At 44.1% G+C, this 19,119-nt stretch overlaps 2 protein-coding genes across 1 annotated transcript; one reads left to right on the top strand and one right to left on the bottom strand.

The window, feature by feature from the left end:
• LOXHD1 (lipoxygenase homology PLAT domains 1) overlaps window positions 1-19,119 on the bottom strand; it is a 349,538-nt gene that overhangs the window by 38,750 nt on the left and 291,669 nt on the right.
• On the top strand, window positions 4,249-15,232 carry HAUS1 (HAUS augmin like complex subunit 1). Its single transcript, XM_057405729.1, has 8 exons — window positions 4,249-4,354; window positions 5,583-5,718; window positions 7,482-7,616; window positions 8,619-8,742; window positions 9,629-9,694; window positions 11,157-11,228; window positions 13,424-13,471; window positions 14,485-15,232. Exons 1-8 carry the CDS (start codon window positions 4,249-4,251, stop codon window positions 14,557-14,559), a joined length of 762 nt encoding a protein of 253 aa, XP_057261712.1. The 3' UTR covers window positions 14,560-15,232.

Here is a 19,119-nt window from a genome sequence, read left to right as displayed (position 1 = left end):
CCTTTAAGAGCATCAAGTCCAATGGTTCCCCAGCACTGCCAAGGCCACCACTAACCCATGTCACCGAGGGCCTCATCTACATGGTGTGTGAACACTTGCAGGGACAGTGACTCCACCACTGCCCTGGGCAGCCTGTTCCAATGCCTGAGCACCCTCTGGGGAAGGAATCATTCCTAAGTTGTGAAAATCTTGCATTGCTGAAGTTTTTAGTGTTTCAGGTCTTTCTCAATAGAGACACTGACAGAAAAACGCAATTCATTATTTATTTGCAAACTTGGCTTTCTTGCAGTATGAGAGTTTTCACCTGCACAAAGTTAGTGCTCTTTCCTTCTAAGGCCTTGATGGTTTTCTCCCCAGTTTAGTATAGGGTGATGTTTTCTGTATGCCATGTAATGTAGCTGAGATGCTGGTGTGGTAGAAGCATAAAGAGGGACATGCTAGAAAGAAAATTATAAGGCTGGGTCCCTTTCCATCACATTGCTTAGATGACCTTATACAAGAACTTACATTGCCCCAGTGTGTTTGGGACCCTAAGGCTCATCCGGTTCCAATCACCTGCCACGTGCAGGGACACCTTCCACTAGAGCAGGTTGCTCCAAGCCCCTGTGTCCAACCTGGCCTTGAACATCCCTGCCAGGGATGGGGCAGCCACAGCTTCTCTGGGCACCCTGTGCCAGCGCCTCAGCACCCTCACAGGGAAGAACTTCTGCCTCAGATCTCAGTCTCCCCTCTGGCAGGTTAAAGTCATTCCCCCCCGTCCCTATAGGCCCTTGTCCAAAGCCCATCTCCACGTTACTTGTAGCCCGTTTAGGCACTGCGAGCTGCTTTAAGGTCTCCCCTTCAGGAGCCCTCCCTTCTCCAGGCTGAACAAGCCCAGCTCTTTGAGCCTGTCTCCAGAGCAGACCTGCTCCAGCCCTTGTAGCATCTCCGTGGCCTCCTCTGGACTCACTCCAACACCTCCACGTCCTTCTTATGCTGGGGGCCCCAGAGCTATTATTAGCAATTATAATTGAATCTCTTCAATTATGATTTTCTTAATCTCTTTCCCATTTCTGACCTTCTTTTCAGAGGTAGGTACTATGCTTTGCAGGACTCATGCCTGCACGTTGTAGTAACTGTTTCTCCCCTACTAGTCTGTAGAGACTGTTCCCAGTGCTCTATCAGAATTAGGGCAATTTTATCCCATGCTAGTCTACTGCTGTTTTTACCATCTGCCAAAATACCTATTTACCATCTTTTGGATTATTACTGTGTCTGTATAAAGAGGTCATGTCAATAAAAAGATAAAATTTTATCACCTGGCAATAAACAGTTGTACAGAGAAATGAGGGAGGTTAAAATGGAAATGGTTTTCTAAACTACGATGGTGACTGAGGAAGAGACAAAGAGCACCATCCATACCTTGACTGGCATAGGGGGAGTTATTCTTCAGGAAGGCAGAGCCTGCAGCACTTTACCTTTCTTAGCTCCATCAGGTATTTTCTCTCATTTCACTTCACTTCACTGTTTAATCTTTTTTTTTTTTTTTTTCCCTGATAGGTTACTACATGGCTAAAGAAAGTATTTGGGAATTGGCCTATTCCACAGTACAAAATCAATGAGCAGGCAGTCTGGGGAACAAACAAGGAATTAGAGATGTGTGCACGTCTATGGGGTTATGATATAATAGGCATCACAGAAACATGGTGGGATGGCTTCTATGACTGGAGTGTTGGAATAGAAGGTGACAGGCTCTTTATAAAAGACAGGCCTGGCAGGCGGGGAGGGAAAGTTGCCCTTTATGTTAGGGATAGGCTGGAGAGTATGGAACGCTGTCTGGGGACAGGTGAGCAGTTAACAGAGACTTTGTGGGTCAGGGTTAAAGGGAAAACAGCTATGGGAGACATTACTGTGGGGATCTGTTACAGACTGCCTGATCAAGAGAAACCTGCGGATGAAGCACTCTACAGACAATTAGGAACAGCCTCAGGCTCACAGGCACTTGACCTCATGGGGGACTTGAAGCACCCTGACATCTGTTGGAATGACGATACGGCCCGGCACAAGCAATCCAGGAGGTTCCTTGATTGTGTGGAAGACAACTTCCTTCTGCAAGTAATAGAGGAGCCAACAGGAGAAGTGCCATACTTGACCTCGTGCTCACCAACAGGGAAGGGCTGGTTGGAAATGTGACGCTCCAGGGCAGCCTTAGATGCAGCGATCATGAGATGGTCGAATTTGAGATCCTCAGGACAGTGAGAAGAGCATGCAGCAAGCTCACTGCCCTGGACTTCAAGAGAGCAGACTTTGGCCTCTTCAGGAACCTGCTTAGGAACGTTTCATGGGATATAGCCCTAGAGGGCAGGGGGGCCCAAGACTCTTGGTTGGTATTCAAGGATCACCTGCTACAAGCTCAGGACTGTTGCATCCCAACTAGAAGGAAGAGCAGCAGGAGGGCCAGGAGACCTCCTTGCATGGATAAGGAGCTGCTGAGGAAACTTCAAAGGAAAGAAGAGGCTTATAAAAGGTGGAAGCAAGGACAGGCAGCCTGGGAAGAGTACAGCTATGTTGTCCGGGAAGCTAGGGACCCGGTTAGGAAAGCTAAGGCCCAGTTAGAATTAAACCTGGCTAGGGATGTTAAGGATAACAGGAAGGGATTCTATAGGTACATAGTGAATAAAAAACAGACTAGGGACAACGTAGGCCCCCTCCGGAAGATATCGGGAGAACTGGCTACACAGGATTTGGAGAAGGCTGAGGTTTTGAATAACTTCTTTGCCTCGGTCTTCACTGGCAAAGGCTCTGACTGCACCACCCAAGTCTTGGACGGTAGACACAGGGACTGTGAGAATGAAGACCTTGGGCCCACCTTAGGAGAGGATTTGGTTCAAGACCATCCTAAAAACCTGAATGTACACAAGTCCATGGCACCTGATGAAATCTATCTGCAGCTCCTGAAGGAGCTGGCAAATGATTTTGCTAATCCACTGTCCATCCTGTTTGAAAATCGTGGCAGTCAGGGGAAGTTCCCAACAACTGGAAAAAGGGTAATATAGCCCCCATTTTCAAGAAGGAGAAAATGGATTACCCAGGAACTACAGACCAGTCAGTCTCACCTCTGTGCCTGGCAAAATCTTGGAGCAGATTCTCCTGGAAGGCATGCTAAGGCACATGAAAAACAACAAGGTGCTTGGTGACAGCCAGCATGGCTTCACTAAGGGGAAATCCTGCCTGACCAATTTGGTGGCCTTCTATGATGGAGCTACAGAACTTATGGACAGGGGTAGAGCAGTTGATGTCATCTACCTGGACTTGTGCAAAGTGTTCAACGCTGTCCCACATGACATCCTTGTCTCTAAATTGGAGAGACATCAATTTGATAGGTGGACTACTTGGTGGATAAAGAACTGACTGGCTGGCCGCACACAAAGTGTTGTGGTCAATGGCTCAGTGTCCTGCTAGAGACCAGTAACGAGTGGTGTCCCTCAGGGTCAGTGTTGGGACCAGTCTTGTTCAACATCTTTGTTTGTGACATGGACAGTGGGATTGAGTGCACCCTCAGCAAGTTTGCCGATGACACCAAGCTGTGTGGGTGAGTTGGAACTGAAGGACTTGGCGGCGCTGGATGATGACAAACTGAAAATGAGCCGGCAGTGTGCGCTCACATCCCAGAAAGCCAACCATATTCTGGGCTGCATCAAAAGGAGCATGACCAGCAGGTCAAAGGAGGTGATCCTGCCCCTCTACTCTCGTGAGACCTCACTTGGAATATTTTGTACAGTTCTGGTGTCCTCAACATAAAAAGGACATGGAACTGTTGGAACAAGTCCAGAGGAGGCCATGAGGATGATCAAGGGACTGGAGCACCTCCCGTATGAAGACAGGCTGAGAAAGTTGGGGCTGTTCAGCCTGGAGAAGAGAAGGCTGCATGGAGATCTCATAGCAGACTTCCAGTATCTGAAGGGGGGCTATAGGCATGCTCAGGAGGCACTCTTGATTATAGACTGTAGTGACAGAACAAGGGGTAACGGGTTAAAACTTAAACAGGGGAAGTTTAGATTGGATATAAGGAGGAAATTCTTTCCTGCGAGGGTGGTGAGGCACTGGAATGGGTTGCCCAGGGAGGTTGTGAATGCTCCATCCCTGGCAGTGTTCAAGGCCAGGCAGGACAAAGCCTCGGGTGACATGGTTTAATGTGAGGTTCCCCTGCCCATGGCAGGCCAATTGGAACTAGATGATCTTAAGGTCCTTTCCAACCCTAACTATTTTATGAATGTCTTGTATAAGCTTGCAGAATACAACGAAGTCAGAGAGAGAGATGTTTCTTTGGTGATGGAGGGCTTGAAGGAGTGGTCAAAGGAATATGAAGCAGAAGGTGAGTTTGAAGCTCCAGTTCTCACTCCATCAAAGTTATTCTTAGTAATCGTGAAGGTTGTCTTTCTTTGAATCTTACAAGCATATATATATATATATATATATATATATATAAATACAACCAAAATGAACTCATCTTTTGTTCTAGTACAGTTTTTACTACAGTGCATCCCATGCCTTTCTTTCAGCAAAATTTGTGGTGACATAAGGTTGGTCAAGCGGAACTTTTTAAGCATTGTTTAGCATGCTGCTCATAGAGCCAAGGAGTTTAATTGCTAAAACCTCCTACCTTGCTGGGCTGAACAGCACAGCATTGAAATATTGGCTGGATAGACAGGGAAGCAACCCTACAGCTGATTTAAGAGTCTGAGCTGATGCTAAGCCACTGTTAAGGAAAACACCTGTGGAATCTGAAATGACACTAAGTTATGCTTGAGCTACTTAAGGTGAGTGTTTGATAATGTGCAATTTTTGAAGCAAGTGAGTGGTTCTGGGAACCATAGTATTTTTTTTTTAAATGTGCTAAAGGGTTGTCCCTTTACTGGCTTTTTTCAGGAAGGAATTTTACTTCTCTGTGGAAAGGCTGATATTGTACACATAGAGATACTTTTGTAAAAGCCGTATATGTTTCGGGTTTTTTTTACCACAAGTCTTCTAGTGCCTTGCCATCAAACAAATGATGATGGAGGCTGGATGGTTGGTTTAGCCTGTCAAGGAACATGGGCACTACCAGACAGGCATATGTATTATCTCTGCTGCAAATTCAGACTTCCCACGTCTGCTGTGACAGAGAAGCTCGTTCTCAGGAAAGGCTTAGGTTCAGCTCTGCAGGGGGAAGGCCTGTGTGTCCTCATCAACACCGTACAAGCATGAACTCATATTTGAGTGAGTTCAGGCAGGCTGGTCAGGAAAACTGGAGCAGTGCTTTCTCCTTCAACACACTGAATTTGTTTGACAAGCAAGGGTGTGGCAGCAGTTTGGTATGTTGAAGCCTTCTTTTAAGATGTCTCTTTCCCTAACAGTGGAGAAACAAAGTTCATAGAATTACAAAATTATTTGGGTTGAAAGGGAGTTTAAAGCTCGTCTGGTTCCAACCCCCTGCCATGGGCAGGGACACCTTTCAGTAGACCAGATGGCTCAAAGATTGAGTTCTAGCTTTGGAGAGTCCTTTAAAAGAACAGTAATATTAAAAAATAAAATTACTATTTGGGGTTGTATTTATTTTCCAGCTAAGTATCTAGAGCGCCTTCTCTCAGAAGAGCTGGGTGTTTCCACACAAAAGCTGTCCAGGAAAGGTGCCATGTATCTGGATGCCCTGGTAAGCAGTGCAATGACACTTGAAACGAAGGACACTTCTCTTGCCAGGTAATTTTTCCTACTGTGCATTGGGGTGATGGTCTGTGCTGTTTCCCTCTGTTTTTTCAATTCAATAATTGCAAACTTGACTTTGACACCCAGGAATCTTACTTGTCCAGCTTATTTTTCACCCCTTTGGCAGCTCTAAAGGACTTTGGAACTCAGCACAAAACTCTAACCTTGGTTATCTGGGGAAGGGAAAGTCTCTGTAGCCTAAGTGCCTTGGCAAGAGATAGATGCCTCTTGGAAAGAGGAACTGTACTGGTACTGCACTTGTGCCACAGCAACCCCATGCAACAGGGGGTTGGTGCCACAGCAACCCCACGCAACTCCAGGCTTGGAGAAAAGTAGCTGGAAAGGTTCTCATGGAAAAGGACCTTGGCAGTGCTGATTGACAGAGCTGAACATGAGCAGCTTGTGGCAGGCAGCCAAAGCGGCCAACAGCATCCTGGCCTGTATCAGCAATAGTGTGGCAGCAGGACCAGGGCAGTGATTGTCCCCCTGTGCTGGGAACTGGTGAGGCCACACCTCAAATCCTGTGTTCAGTTCTGGGCCCCTCACTGCAGGAGAGACATTGAGGTGCTGGAGCGGATCCATAGAAGGGCAGTGGAGCTGATGAAGGGCCTGGAGCACAAGTGTGGTAAGGAAGGGCTGAGAAACCTAGGGGGTTTAGTCTGGAGGAAAGAAGGCTCAAAGTGGGACCTTACTGCTCTCTACAATTACTTGACAGGAGGTTGTAGTGAGATGGGGATCAGTCTCTTACCCCAAGTAACAAGTGATAGGACAAGAGGAAATGGCCTCAAGCTGCGCCAGGGGAGGTTTAAACTGAACATCAGGAACAATTTCTTCACCAAAAGAGTACTCAGGCATTGGAACAGGCTGCCTAGGGCAGTGGTGGAATCACCGTTCCTGGAAATGTTCACAAACCATGTAGTGGTGAACATGGCAGTCCTGGGTTAAAAGTTGGATTCGATGATCTTAAAGGTCTTTTGCAACCCAGTTGATTCTATGATTCTATTTTTGCCTGTGCTTTTGTGGTCAGTGACTGTAAGATGTTGTTGCTCACACTGTTGTGGCAGGTAGCACAAGCTAGAGCAGCATTCACACTGCTTAGGCAAGGGCTGGGGAACTGAAAGCTCTGGTCTTTCAGGCTCAGCTCCTCATTCTTTGCTCTTATCTGGTTTCACGTAATGTAAGGATATTTCCTTAGCCACAGAGAAATGGCCATTGTTAGCCTGGTCTTCCTGGGCCTGTCTTTGACGCAGAACACAGCAGGTTCGTGCTGAGCACTGGCAGTAAGGACCAAAATCTGCCTTGGAATCCAATTTTTGTATGATGTTCAGGAGTTTGGCTCTTACAGCTCTTCTCCTGAGCTGGAGGGGAAAGCAGCTTTGAACCATTTGGGAAGAGAAGGGAGACTGAAAATAGTGCTGGGCATGCCTCAGGAACTGAATACAGTTTCGCTCAAAGGCAATTTGGCAAGCCAGGAGTGCAGCATCTGATGGTCTCAAGTCCCAGTGGTTATATTCACCAGAGTGCAAGCTCTTGTTCACTTACTCCTACCAGATTGATGGGGCACTTCCCCTTTCAGATGAAAGTTTTGTTAGTTAAGGGAAGTAAATAACTCTTAGTGATTTATTTTCCTTCTATCATAAAGATACATTTGAGAACAAAACCAAGTCACTAGTGTAAAGCATGGAGAAATTAGTAATTCTGAGTTTGAGAAGAGCTGGCTTCTGAGTATTCCCACTGAATCTTTCTCTCTTCACCAGCTTCATCGGTGCCATCAATGAAAGGACATCCGAACTCTATACAATAGAATTGGAAAACAGAAAAATGGAACTGGAATTGAAAAATCTCATGGAAAAAATGCCTACAGCACTGAAGCTGCAAACTCAGTTAGAAAAGTGAGTAATGAATGAGAAAAGGGGATGTTTAAACATTTTAAGTGATGCCTCTGATCTCCACAATATGGAATGTTGGTTGTGATAACTAACAAGGATAACTGAATTTCTTAGCACATCTTTAATTCACAATATTTTGAAGGATTTACCACAAGCCATGCGCTACGGACACATTCAGTAATGAAAAGAGGTTTGGGATACCATCAAATCCATTACTGTTAGCCAAAAATGACCTACAAACAGTATTCAGGTATGCACTGGCTTCTTCCGCCAGTTGCCTTCATTGGAGGTAGATGCGAATTTGATTCTCTTACCACATTTAGCATGGGCTGTCTAGTCAGAGTGAAGGAGCCAGGCAAAACAAAAACCACTCACAGGTAAGAATTTCCTTTAGCCAGTGTGTAACAGACTTCAGAAAACAAGTAATAATTAATAGTCAGTATGAAGTCCAATCCCTAGAGGATGTAATCCGAAATGCTTTGCCAAGCATAGCAGGATCCGCCCCTGCCTCAAGTGGGGATTGGCCCAGATGCTCTCCACAGCCCTCTTCAAGGCTAATAGTTTTCTGTTTTTTGTCTTTTAGAGTAGTAACTGTAACAAAGATACCAGACCTGTGTTCTTTGTGCAGGTTTGCATGGCTCCTCTCTGTGATCTTCAGTTGAGCTTGCCTAGCAGGTTTCTAACTGAATTGGAATTATGCAGAAGACTGTTACACTTTGCTTTTATGCAGATGGCTTTCTCCTTGGCCTTTTTTTCCCCGCCTTGGTCTTTGGAACTCTGGATGTAACAGCTGTAATGTGTCCATTGGGAAATCTCACAGGGAAATGCAAGTTTTAATCTATTCTCTCCCTTCTCATGCTGGTTGTATTATAGGGTTTAGCTTGAGCATACATAACTAAGCAATACTTGTACACGGGTATCTCTTGGAACATAAGTTTGATGGGTTTTGTTTTGTTGTTTTTTGGTTTTTTTGTGTGTTTTTTTTTTTGTGTGTTTTTTTTTTAGGGATCTTGAAAGTACACAGGAACTTATCAACGTAAAAAAAGCCCAAGCTGATCGCAGATCCCAGGACATGCAGTTCCTGCAACTTAAAAAACAAGAGTTAAAGGGAAGGATCGAAGCTGCTGAGGTAAATGGAAGGAATTTTTCCACATCAGAGTCATGCTTGGTTGGGCCCAAAATTGTAGTTCTAGAGATCCCAGGAGCTTCCTAAACTCCAGGACTGAGGATTTTTGGACTAACAGGAAAATATGACATTACTCTTAAGTTGTTTCTGCTATATTTGTGGTCTCTCCCCAGGACATCCTGTGATAATGCAAGGGCACTTTCATTGTGAGCTGTATTACCTAGGACTACCACATGCTTATTGTGAGGTGCTGTCACCTAAGAGTATACACATAGCTACCAGTAAAGCAGCTGATCCACAGAGATAACTTGTGTGTCAAAATTCTAATTATATAATTTTTTTAAAATTACTGCATGATTAAACACAGAAGGCAGAAATTGTACTGTCTTTCACATGATGAAGGATATGCAAATGCTTTATTTAACACTTGGATGCTGTCCAGCAACCTGATAAAGATGAGATGGAAAATGTTGTATTAGAGTTGATGACACCTTCATAGAATCATAGGCAAGTTTGGGTTGGAAGGGACCTTAAAGCTTATCCAGGTCTAAGCCCCTCTTGGAACTAGACACCTTCCACTAGCCCAGGTTGCTCCAAGCCCTGTCCAAACTGACCTTGAACATATCCAGGGATACCTGTTCCCAGCCTTGCCATGTGTTCATCACCCAGTACTTTTCTGGAAATACTTGCTATTCTTGATACAAATTTTAGTAGCAACTGAATTCATACACCAGCTATAGCCATGGTTCACCCAGCATGTTTCTTTTGTTGACAGGTTGTGTTCTTGTTTGGCTCTTTAGCTCAAAACTCAAAAAAAAAAAAGGTAAAATCTCTCTCCTCCCTGTTGTATTTTGTGGTCAGTTCCAAAGGAACTCTTTCATTTTTGTAGATGGAGCTTGCTGCCACAGGATTTGACATGTCACTGTCACACAAGTCACTGGTGAGCCTGGCTCAGGTAGGTTTGCTGGTACATGATAGATGTTTTATAGTGGCACAGATCAGGCTTGTTTGTTGCATCGTTTCAGGAAATACAGGTTGTTATTTGGTTACACTGACAAATATTAATGATGAAACACATTTAAGAATCCCATGGATGGGCTTCTGCTGAACCGGGGTGTGTTGGGTGAGTTTTTCTCTTCTAGAAACTGAGAAGCGCCTATGGCTGCTGAAGTGGTACCTCTTCTTCAGGGTTAGATATGGGGTTATTTTGGACTTGGTAAGAAGCTTTCTTTCAAACACTTCAGAGTGACTGGAGGAGGCCGAGTGAAACCCAAATGCTGAACCACCGTGTGTTTTTTTTTTCCCCTTTAAATATAAATGTTATGTATTTTTTATATTATTTATATACTTTCCTACTGTATTGTAAGCCCAGTGGGATAATTTTTTAAAGGAAAAAAAAAGCACATTTCTTGAGTTACTAGTTATAGATTCTCCACCTTTACGCTGAAGCATGTTGCATGTATTGGTGTTGTTCTGTATGCACTCACCACATTTGAATATTATTTAATATTATTTGCTTTAATATTATTTGCTGTTACTGTAATGAGAACTTAGCCTTTCTACCCATTTCTTTGCTACCTGTTCTGTGTTTTAAGTTGAACAGTGTAAATAGGTTTCCTGATGTTTGTGTTGTCGTTCTCATGAGCCAGCACTGGGTGGCAATGTTTACATTGCACAGTGTTTCAGAAGAGTACTAACCAAAAATAATTTCTGTAGGAATTTTATATACAAAAAGTCATAGGTGTTCTTTTCTAGACTTGTCATCTTCTAGAACCTGAGCATAAGGGTGGGTTTGACTCCCTGGCACTTCTGTATCTCCTTTTCCAAGAGCTCAGTGAGTTGAGCAGCACAAATGCCTTTAGTTTTGGAGTGCATTTTTTTTATTACTAATTATTTGAAACTAATTGAGTTCTGTGGAAGGTGCTTAATTTTCATCCCTAAAGAGAAATTGTTTTCTCTTGTTAACAGATTAAGCAAAACAGTACAAGTGTAAAGGGGGTCTTTGAGCTGCTGCGTGTGCAAAACCATTTCCACACACAAGCCACAGGCATGAGAGTGTGTCTCCTTGGGGCTCAGTTCTTTCTCTGGCCTGCACGGAGGTGGTCAGTGAAAAAAAAATCCTCTGTCTGGTGTATTCTCATTCAGGGAGATGTGATCAGGTGGTTATACTGTAAGAATAAAGATATCTGAAGATGTCTTCAGAGCAAAGAGACCTCTGTGTAAAACTTGTACTGGGTTTGACTGATTGATAACCAAACAAGTAGCAGATCTGCCGATTTCCATGGATGGATTTTGGAAGCTCTTACCAGCATCTGTGGGTTTTGAAATGCTGTAGATAACTGTGGATCTATTTCACTGGCTTATATCACTTCTACAGGTAAGACTGTATAATATAATCTGCCTTACTCTCTTCACAGAAACTGGATAGACTGCAGAAAGATCTTGTGCCACTGAAGAAAAAAGTGGAAAGCTACCGAGATTTACCTGCTGTAATTATTTTTTTCCACTTTTGTTCTATTGTGTTTGCCATCAGATTAATTTTAATGGACTTTAGAATGTAAAGGATATTATGATGGTTTCAGTGGACAGATGTATGTTGGTTGTAAATGGAAAACTTGACTTAAACAGAAGGCAATCTATTATTCAAAGCTGGGAAAATAAGTAGGCTTACCAGGCAAACTCTGTTCTAACAGAAGGCACATATTTTCTGGGTAAACTCAGTATTGAGATGGATTAGCTATATAGACGAAGAAATGTAGAAGAAAGGATAATTCCTTAGCACAACAAGTCTTTTGCAATTTACCAGGATTTTAGATCTGCATGTCATAAAGCTGTCAATACGGTGGGCACAGCACACTGAGCAAAGGTTGGAGCTCTGAGCAAGATTTTAATTCTTATGAAGAAATAGCCAAATGCAGGCATTGGACCTTAAAGAAGTACTCCAGCTTGTGTGAGTGCTCGCTGCTCCATCATCTTCTTTGATTTAGAATCATAGAATAGTTTGAATTAGAAAGGACCCTGACATCATCCAGTTCCAACCCCCTGCCAGGGGCAGGGACACCTCACTCTAGATCATGTCACCCAAGGCCAGAGCCTTGAACAACCTGGCCTTTAACACTGCCAGGGATGGAGCATTCCCCAGTTCTTTGGGCAACCTGTTAAAGTGCCTTACCACCCTCACAGTAGAGAACTTCTTCGTTATATCCAGCCTGAACTTACCCTGTTTTCGTTTGAACCTGTTACCCCTTGTCCTATCGCTACAGTCCCTGATGAAGAGTCCCACTTCAACATCCTTGTAGGCCCTCTTTCTCTTGAGGGTGCTGTCTACTCATGCTAAATGAGTGTCTACTTATGTCAGGTTTGTCATTTAGGTGACTAAGTTGCAGTTCTGAAAGCCCTGTCTGTCTTTCCTTTGTTTTATAGTTTGGCTATCATCACTACTGGTCCTTCTGCTAAGAGTTACTATCAGACTGTTATGGGAAGCATCTTTTATAAAAATGATTTTACTACCCTTTTCAAATTGGAATGCTTGTGACAAAATTACAAAAAGGGTAATTTTGTGAACAACTTCATAGTGGCTTAAAGAAATAATGGGTGAACAAGGCTTTAGTCCATGAAACAAGGCCTTGGCTGTGTGTGACATCTGTACATTGCCACCTGTGGTATTTGGGACTACCAAACCCAAGTATTTATAGTCTGCTTTAGAAGATTGTTATTGCTTTTATAAAGAAATATAAAGGGCTTTTCTTTTTGTCATTGAGGGGAAAAGTAGCTAAAGGTGGAGTATGAATAGTTAAATGGGTTTTGGTTTTGTTAAATTCAGCTGTAACTGTCTAATTTACAGTTTTGCATTTGAGTTAGCTGACATAGTGCCTGTTACCTCCTCATCAGAGTACCGCACAACCTTTAACAGAGCTAACCTCAGACCTTTCTGTGTAAGAAGTGAAAAAGTTTTATTCCACTTCTTGGAGCATAAAGGGACAGAGAAACAAAGACTTACCCAAAATCACACAGAAACTCGGCAATTAATCGCATGTCTTGTATTATGAACAAGGGACCTGTTTGCTAGGTCACACTTCTCTACCCACCTTGTTATCCCTTCCATAGAGTTCCTGCTTCTCAACACAACTCCCTCTTACTGCTACTGCTGTCTTGTTTCTAGAAGAACAGAGTGAAGGGAGAGAACGCTGCTTCTCTTTCAGATCCATTTTATTCCAAGAGGCAGCTGCCTCGTTTTCTCAAGTGAAATGGGATGTTCAAGTTGGATTAGGTTCTCCAGTTCCCCATCCCTCCCTTGTACTGGCACTAGAGACAGGCAGAGCCCCAGTGCCTCACTCCTGGTGCAGTTAGAAGGAAACTCACTGTGCTTTGTAAAAATTCATGCATGGATATGTTTTAAATCTAGTTCTCTGTTTAGTAGGTAAGCTGCGAAAAATGCTTTGGTTTTTTTTTCTGACTTTATATATCAGACTTTTGAAAACTATTGTGATTACCCAAACCAAATTGGGTAAAAGTCTGAGATGAGCCTTTTAATGTCAGTACCTCTTGCATGTGAAGGGTGTACACATAACTGATCTAATTATTCCCAAATTCCCCTGCAGCACATCATTAGGTTCTTGCCATGATGAAGGGACTCCGTGTTTCCAGCTGAAATGTTAATTTTTATGCCATTTTCTCTCATTAGAATATTCCACTTGCAAAAGTGAAGGTTGAAGAATTAAAACAAGAACTGGTAAGAGTTTTTTTATCTCTCACAGAGATTTAAATGAGCACTGATATTCCAAAACAAACTACATGTATTAATTGGTTGTTGATTTATCAACCTCAGATTGTAGTCTTAATGATCTCTAAAGGAAGATTTCCTCTGGTAAGGCAGAATCCATGCATACCAGTAGCAGGAACTGGTGAAGGAATGATAGTCTCAGTTACAAAGGCAGTTGAGCATAATGGTATCAGTGAGGATTATGTATCTATATCCCGCTGGATTTTGTCTGCTTCACCTGTCAGAGTGTTTATTCACCGAGCTGTGTTGCAGCTTCTTGGTCTCACAGCCTTCCTTGCTGCTCCTGAACTCTCAGAGGGCTCTAGGCATGTATTTTGTTTAACAGCTGCATTGTAGACTGCAGTGGGGACCTTCCCCTATAAAACGTAATGCCCATTTCATCCATGTTTGTGTCATCTGCACTTATGGTTGTATAAACATGTTTGGGAAGTTCATATGTAACTTTCCTGAGTCAGCTGGGCCGCATTTGAGCATGTGAACCTCTCTTTATTTCTTTGGGCTACTGTCAGGTTGCCCATAGATAAAGCATGAGGTATTCAGCCATAAGCCTTGAAGCAGCAATCAAAAATTACAGCTATTTGGCAGCTATTTTGTACATTTTCGGATGAGACTGCTCAGGTTGATGAGCCACTTGGATTTGATTCAGAAATACAAGCTCACCTTAACAGCCTGAGGCTTTTATCAGGTCAGAATATTCAAGGGAGAATATCTGTTCAGTTGAAGGTGTTCAATATCACACTGGGATAACTGAGCTTGTTTAGCCCTTCTTCCTGTGAAGATTTCTCTGTAGTTGTCTAGAGACTACTGCTGCCTGTGGTAGTGAGACCTTCTGGTTCAATACTTGGGTTAACTTGTGCCAATAATGTCCCAAGGTTTGATCATTATAGATATGTGTATCTAACAAGAAGATGAGGAAACTGTTTTCAGGGTTACTGATTGCTCTGCATTTTCTCTCCTGCTAGAATTACTTGAAGGAAAAGTTCTCCAAGGAGCTTGAAGAGTTGACCTGTGACATACAAATACCCAGCAAATTCTAGTGAAGTGGCCTGCATGGAAGAAGATTTCCCTTCTATTTTCTATTTGCACTAGTAAAAGATTTTTGAATTATTGTTGTACTTCTGCAGCTTTCTGTCTTACTTTTCTTGCTGTTCGATGGCACACTTGCAACCTTCCAGTAAGCATGCTCGTTTTTAGGAATTCATGTACCTTTGTACACAATAACAATACCTATTTCTCATAAAACAATAAACAATACCTATTGTAAACAATATATATTTCTCATAAAATAACACCCTGAACTTACCGTTTTACCTTTTATATGTGGTGCATACCTGTAACTGGCCTCCAGATGGCACCTTCACCAGATGTTTCAGGGTTTGATTGACATTTGCCACTTAACAATTGAACTGATAAGGGAGTCGATTTGTCTTTTTCCCTGTCCAGGCCCAAGGATTGGGCTTTTTCCTGGAGTGCTGTCTTTGGTGGTGCAAGTATGATGATGACAGACTCATGCTGCCATCAAGTAGATCATTGGCTTTTGCTCCTTTGTTCTTATTTTTTCTTGTCACTGCACGGTTGGGGACACAATGTTTTTTTCCACTTACAGAATGTCCGATGTTTACCAAGGTTGTGAATTTGATTCTAGACTAGAGCACTTCTGAATATGAACATTTTCTTTAAACAGCAGTAAACAGTTAAATTTCTCTATAATGTCATCAGTGTTTGATATTTTGATTAAAACGAATGATACAGGAAGTGTGATCTAGGGCTCAGAATAGTAGTTCCTGTTGCCTCTAAAGCCCTGCAGCATCTGAGACAGCTCACAAAGGGATTTTCATGTCCATGTGTGATGCTGTCTACCTTCATAGAAACAGGCTGAGCTTAGAGGTGTTTCACGTGGGTCACAGGATTGACTTCACAGGCCAGCAAATTAAGCAGCTCTCATGGGTAAGAGCTGAGATGCAGCAGCATCAGTCTCCCAAGGTTCTGTAGTCTGGCTGTCATCTCATAATAGGGAAGCCCATGGCACTAACCTGTAAGGTTTCCCATGTTCAAGGCTTTGAGAGAAAGCAGTCTACTGCTGACTACTTGTTTTTTTCTCCTGATTTTATAAATAGAGCCAAGCAAATGGAAGTAGATAAACAGCTTTACAAATAATGAAGTGATAGCTTTAAAAATAAAATGGGTCTATAGTAAGACATTTCTAGAACTGAAAATACCTGAATATTTTTGCAGAACCACTGTGAGATGTGATCACAGTTAAGCTGGATTGTCCTCTCCAGTTCTATCTCAAATGTCATCTTCCAAGAGTGCCCAGAGCCACCCTTCTACTTCCATGTTGCCACCAACCTTAAACACCTGAGCTTTTAAAACTGAATTGTACTAAAGCAAAAATTCTGAAAATCTGTGCATGGGTTAAATGTCAAAATACAGAAATAGTGGTTGCATGGACTAGGGCCCGTTTTTACTGGGCTGTGTCCAGACTAACAGCAGTGGTGCTTTCAGTCACAACTTTTAGCTACATCTGTTTGCAATCAGAGTTGTGAAAGATTATGGTAACGATAGAGCATGGTTTGCCTGTCCCCAGGAGCTGTTACTTCACTGCAGGCATTGATTCCGCCATGTGCAGGAGGAGTCTTTCTATTGCTTCACATCCTCCCTTGAAGCAACAGGATCATGAGATCTGTCTCTGATTATGCTTGGGTCTACCTCTGATTTCTAAGAAGCTGCAACCTCAGAGTGACACTGGTGCAGTGCCACAGCCTCCTTCACCTAGTTTCTTTCATTGTGAAGGGGACAAATGGAAGGACGTTCAGAAAGCCACTGCTCATGGGAAGCTTCAGCCTCATCTTCCATATGCCAGAGGGGGGAGTGGTGTTTGGTTTCAGGTTTTAAAATCAGTGTGTTAGGAAAGGGTTAGCTGCCTTAGTTTCCTGAATATTTATCTTCAGTTCTTTCTGGGCTAGAAATCAAGATCACAGAATCAGAACCACAGACTGGTTTGTGTCAGAAGGGACCTTAAAGCTCATGATGTTCCAACCCCCTGCCACAGGCAGAAACCTTCCACTAGAGCAGCTTGCTCCAAGCCCTGTCCAACCTGGCCTTGAACACTGCCAGGGATGGGGCAGCCACAGCTTTTCTGGGCACCCTGTGCCAGCGCCTCAGCACCCTCACAGGGAAGAGCTTCTGCCTAAGAGCTCATCTCAGTCTCCCCTCTGGCAGGTTAAAGTCATTCCCCTTGTCCTGTCCTTACAGGCCCTTGTCCAAAGCTCCTCTCCAGTTTTTAGCAGCCTGTTTAGGCACTTGGAGCTGCTCTAAGGTCTCCCCTTAAGAAGCCTTCTCTTCTTCAGGCTGAGTAAGTCCAGCTCTCAGCCTGTCAAGATGGCAAAAACGAGTGGACAAGCCATCTTTTGTACACATGGGCTAAGCTGGCTAAGGGGAACTTACCTCAGAGGTGAACAACATGAAATTCAGAGCAGGAGTGGTAGCATAGGGGTGATTACAGATACAGCTACTGCTTACCAGAAAAAACACTGGCAGAAGGCAAGCTAGTAGTGTTTGCAAGGTCCTACACCTGGGTCAGAGCAATCCCAAGCACAGCTACAGGTTGGGCAAAGAAGAGATTCAGAGCAGCCCAAGCAGAAGGACTTGGGGGTGTTCGTAGATGAGAAAATGAACATGAGCCAGCAGTGTGCGCTTGCAGCCCAGAAAGCCAACCATATCCTGGGCTGCATCAAAAGGAGCGTGACCAGCAGGTCAAAGGAGGTGATCCTGCCACTTTACTCTGCTCTTGTGAGACCTCACCTGGAGCATTGTGTGCAGTTCTGGTGTCCTCAACATAAAAAGGACATGGAACTGTTGGAACAAGTCCAGAGAAGGGCCACGAGGATGCTCAGGGGACTGGAGCACCTCCCGTATGAAGAAAGGCTGAGGAAGTTGGGGCTGTTCAGCCTGGAGAAGAGAAGGCTGCGTGGAGACCTCATAGCAGCCTTCCAGTATCTGAAGGGGGCCTATAGGGATGCTGGGGAGCGATTCTTCACTAGGGACTGTAGTGATAGGAGAAGGGGTAATGGGTTAAAACTTAAATAGGGGAAGTTTAGATTAGATATAAGGAGGAAATTCTTTCCTGTTAGGGTGGTGAGGCACTGGAATAGGTTGCCCAGGGAGCTTGTGAATGCTCCATCCCTGGCAGTGTTCAAGACCAGGTTGGACGAGGCCTTGGGTGATATGGTTTAGTGTGAGGTGTCCCTGCCCATGGCAGGGGGGTTGGAACTAGATGATCTTAAGGTCCTTTCCAACCCTAACTATTCTATGATTCTATGAATCTGTGAAGAGCAACAGCATAATCTGACCTTTCTGTTGTGGAAGGGAAAAGAAGTCTTGGAAGGCACCAGAACATAGCTGAGTTGTGTCAGAGAATGGTTTAACAAGACAGCCATTGTAGGGCAGTGGAGGTCATGGCCTGACAATTAAGGAATCTTAATCACTGGAGACCTTTAAGAGCAGATTAGAAATGTGCTGCTTAAGTGTTTATACTGCAAGGATCATGCCTTAGGATACAAAGATGGATTAGATGAGGGCTTGAGGATGCTTTCAGCCCTCCTTTTCAATGAGAATCTTCGGACTTACTCAGCTAATATCAGATGAAGGCTTTTCATCACACACGTGTAGCCACAGCTTGAGGTTTGGGAGGCTTTCCCAGCACTATGGGCTCTTCTTTAGCACCACTTCATCACATAATACCACACTGGCTGTGAAACCAGAGGGGTGCATTCTCACCCTGTACCCACAGGGCAGCTGCACCACAAGTGCTGTGTGTCCCATTCATTGGCAAAGAGCCTAAATACAGACGGCGGCAGGGCCAGGCTCACTCAAGAGCTCTCCAAACATCACCACTTGTCACTTCCTAGCACTGGAAAGGCAAGGAATGAAAAAAACCCACAAAACAAACCACCCAGCAGCTGCACTCAAGCTGTGTGTCACAAACGAGCCATCTGCAGCACATGCAGCATAAATATGAGGCCAGTTGTTGGGTCAAAAGCGCACCTTTTGATGGAAATGGAGTCAGGCAAGATTTATGCAGCCAGTGGGCTGCCAGTGAGGCTGCTCAGTTCTTCAGGTAGTGTTTACATGGGCTAAATGCCCTGCAGGGCCAACGGAGATGTCCTCCCTCGGTGTTGTCCAGCTCAGGGATGGGATGCCGGGAATCCCTCACAGGAGCACACCAGCCTGAATGATCTGCTGAGACGCTGATTTTGGGCTTCACTCTCTGCCCTGTCAACTGTTGAGTGTTTCCATAGAGGTCACAGCAGAGCTGGAGGGAGGCTGCCAGCCGGGCCCCTTAGCTGTTGTGTATCACGAAATAATCACCCTGCTGAGAATGACACACAAGTGAGTGCCTGGAAGGGCCTCACTTTGGGTTACATCAGCTGCTCCAATCTCAACTCACAGCCTGACTGCTGGAGACACCCGCAGAGTCTTGAGACTCTTGGAGTCTATTAACATCCACAGCCTGAGAGCAGTTGTGCTCACTGTGAGCTTTGTGTGGGGCTCCTGAGTGCTGGGGCTGGAGCTGCAGACCATCAGTTTTATCAACA

This window comes from Pezoporus wallicus, unplaced genomic scaffold (assembly GCF_028554395.1).
Source record: "Pezoporus wallicus isolate ANWC-B61680 ecotype Strahan unplaced genomic scaffold, APGP_CSIRO_Pwel_v1 scaffold_13428, whole genome shotgun sequence".
Classification (NCBI taxonomy): Eukaryota; Metazoa; Chordata; class Aves; order Psittaciformes; family Psittacidae; genus Pezoporus; species Pezoporus wallicus.
Note: the sequence above shows the minus strand (reverse complement) of the source record. Positions and strands in the feature narration are given on the sequence as shown.

Bases quoted from the DNA above. Each gene is read 5' to 3' on its own strand.
- HAUS1 (XM_057405729.1), top strand. From the start codon at position 4,249: ATGAATGTCTTGTATAAGCTTGCAGAATACAACGAAGTCAGAGAGAGA. The intron at 5,719-7,481 runs GTAATTTTTCCT...TCTCTTCACCAG, and splicing joins AAGGACACTTCTCTTGCCAG to CTTCATCGGTGCCATCAATG. The intron at 9,695-11,156 runs GTAGGTTTGCTG...CTCTCTTCACAG, and splicing joins CACTGGTGAGCCTGGCTCAG to AAACTGGATAGACTGCAGAA.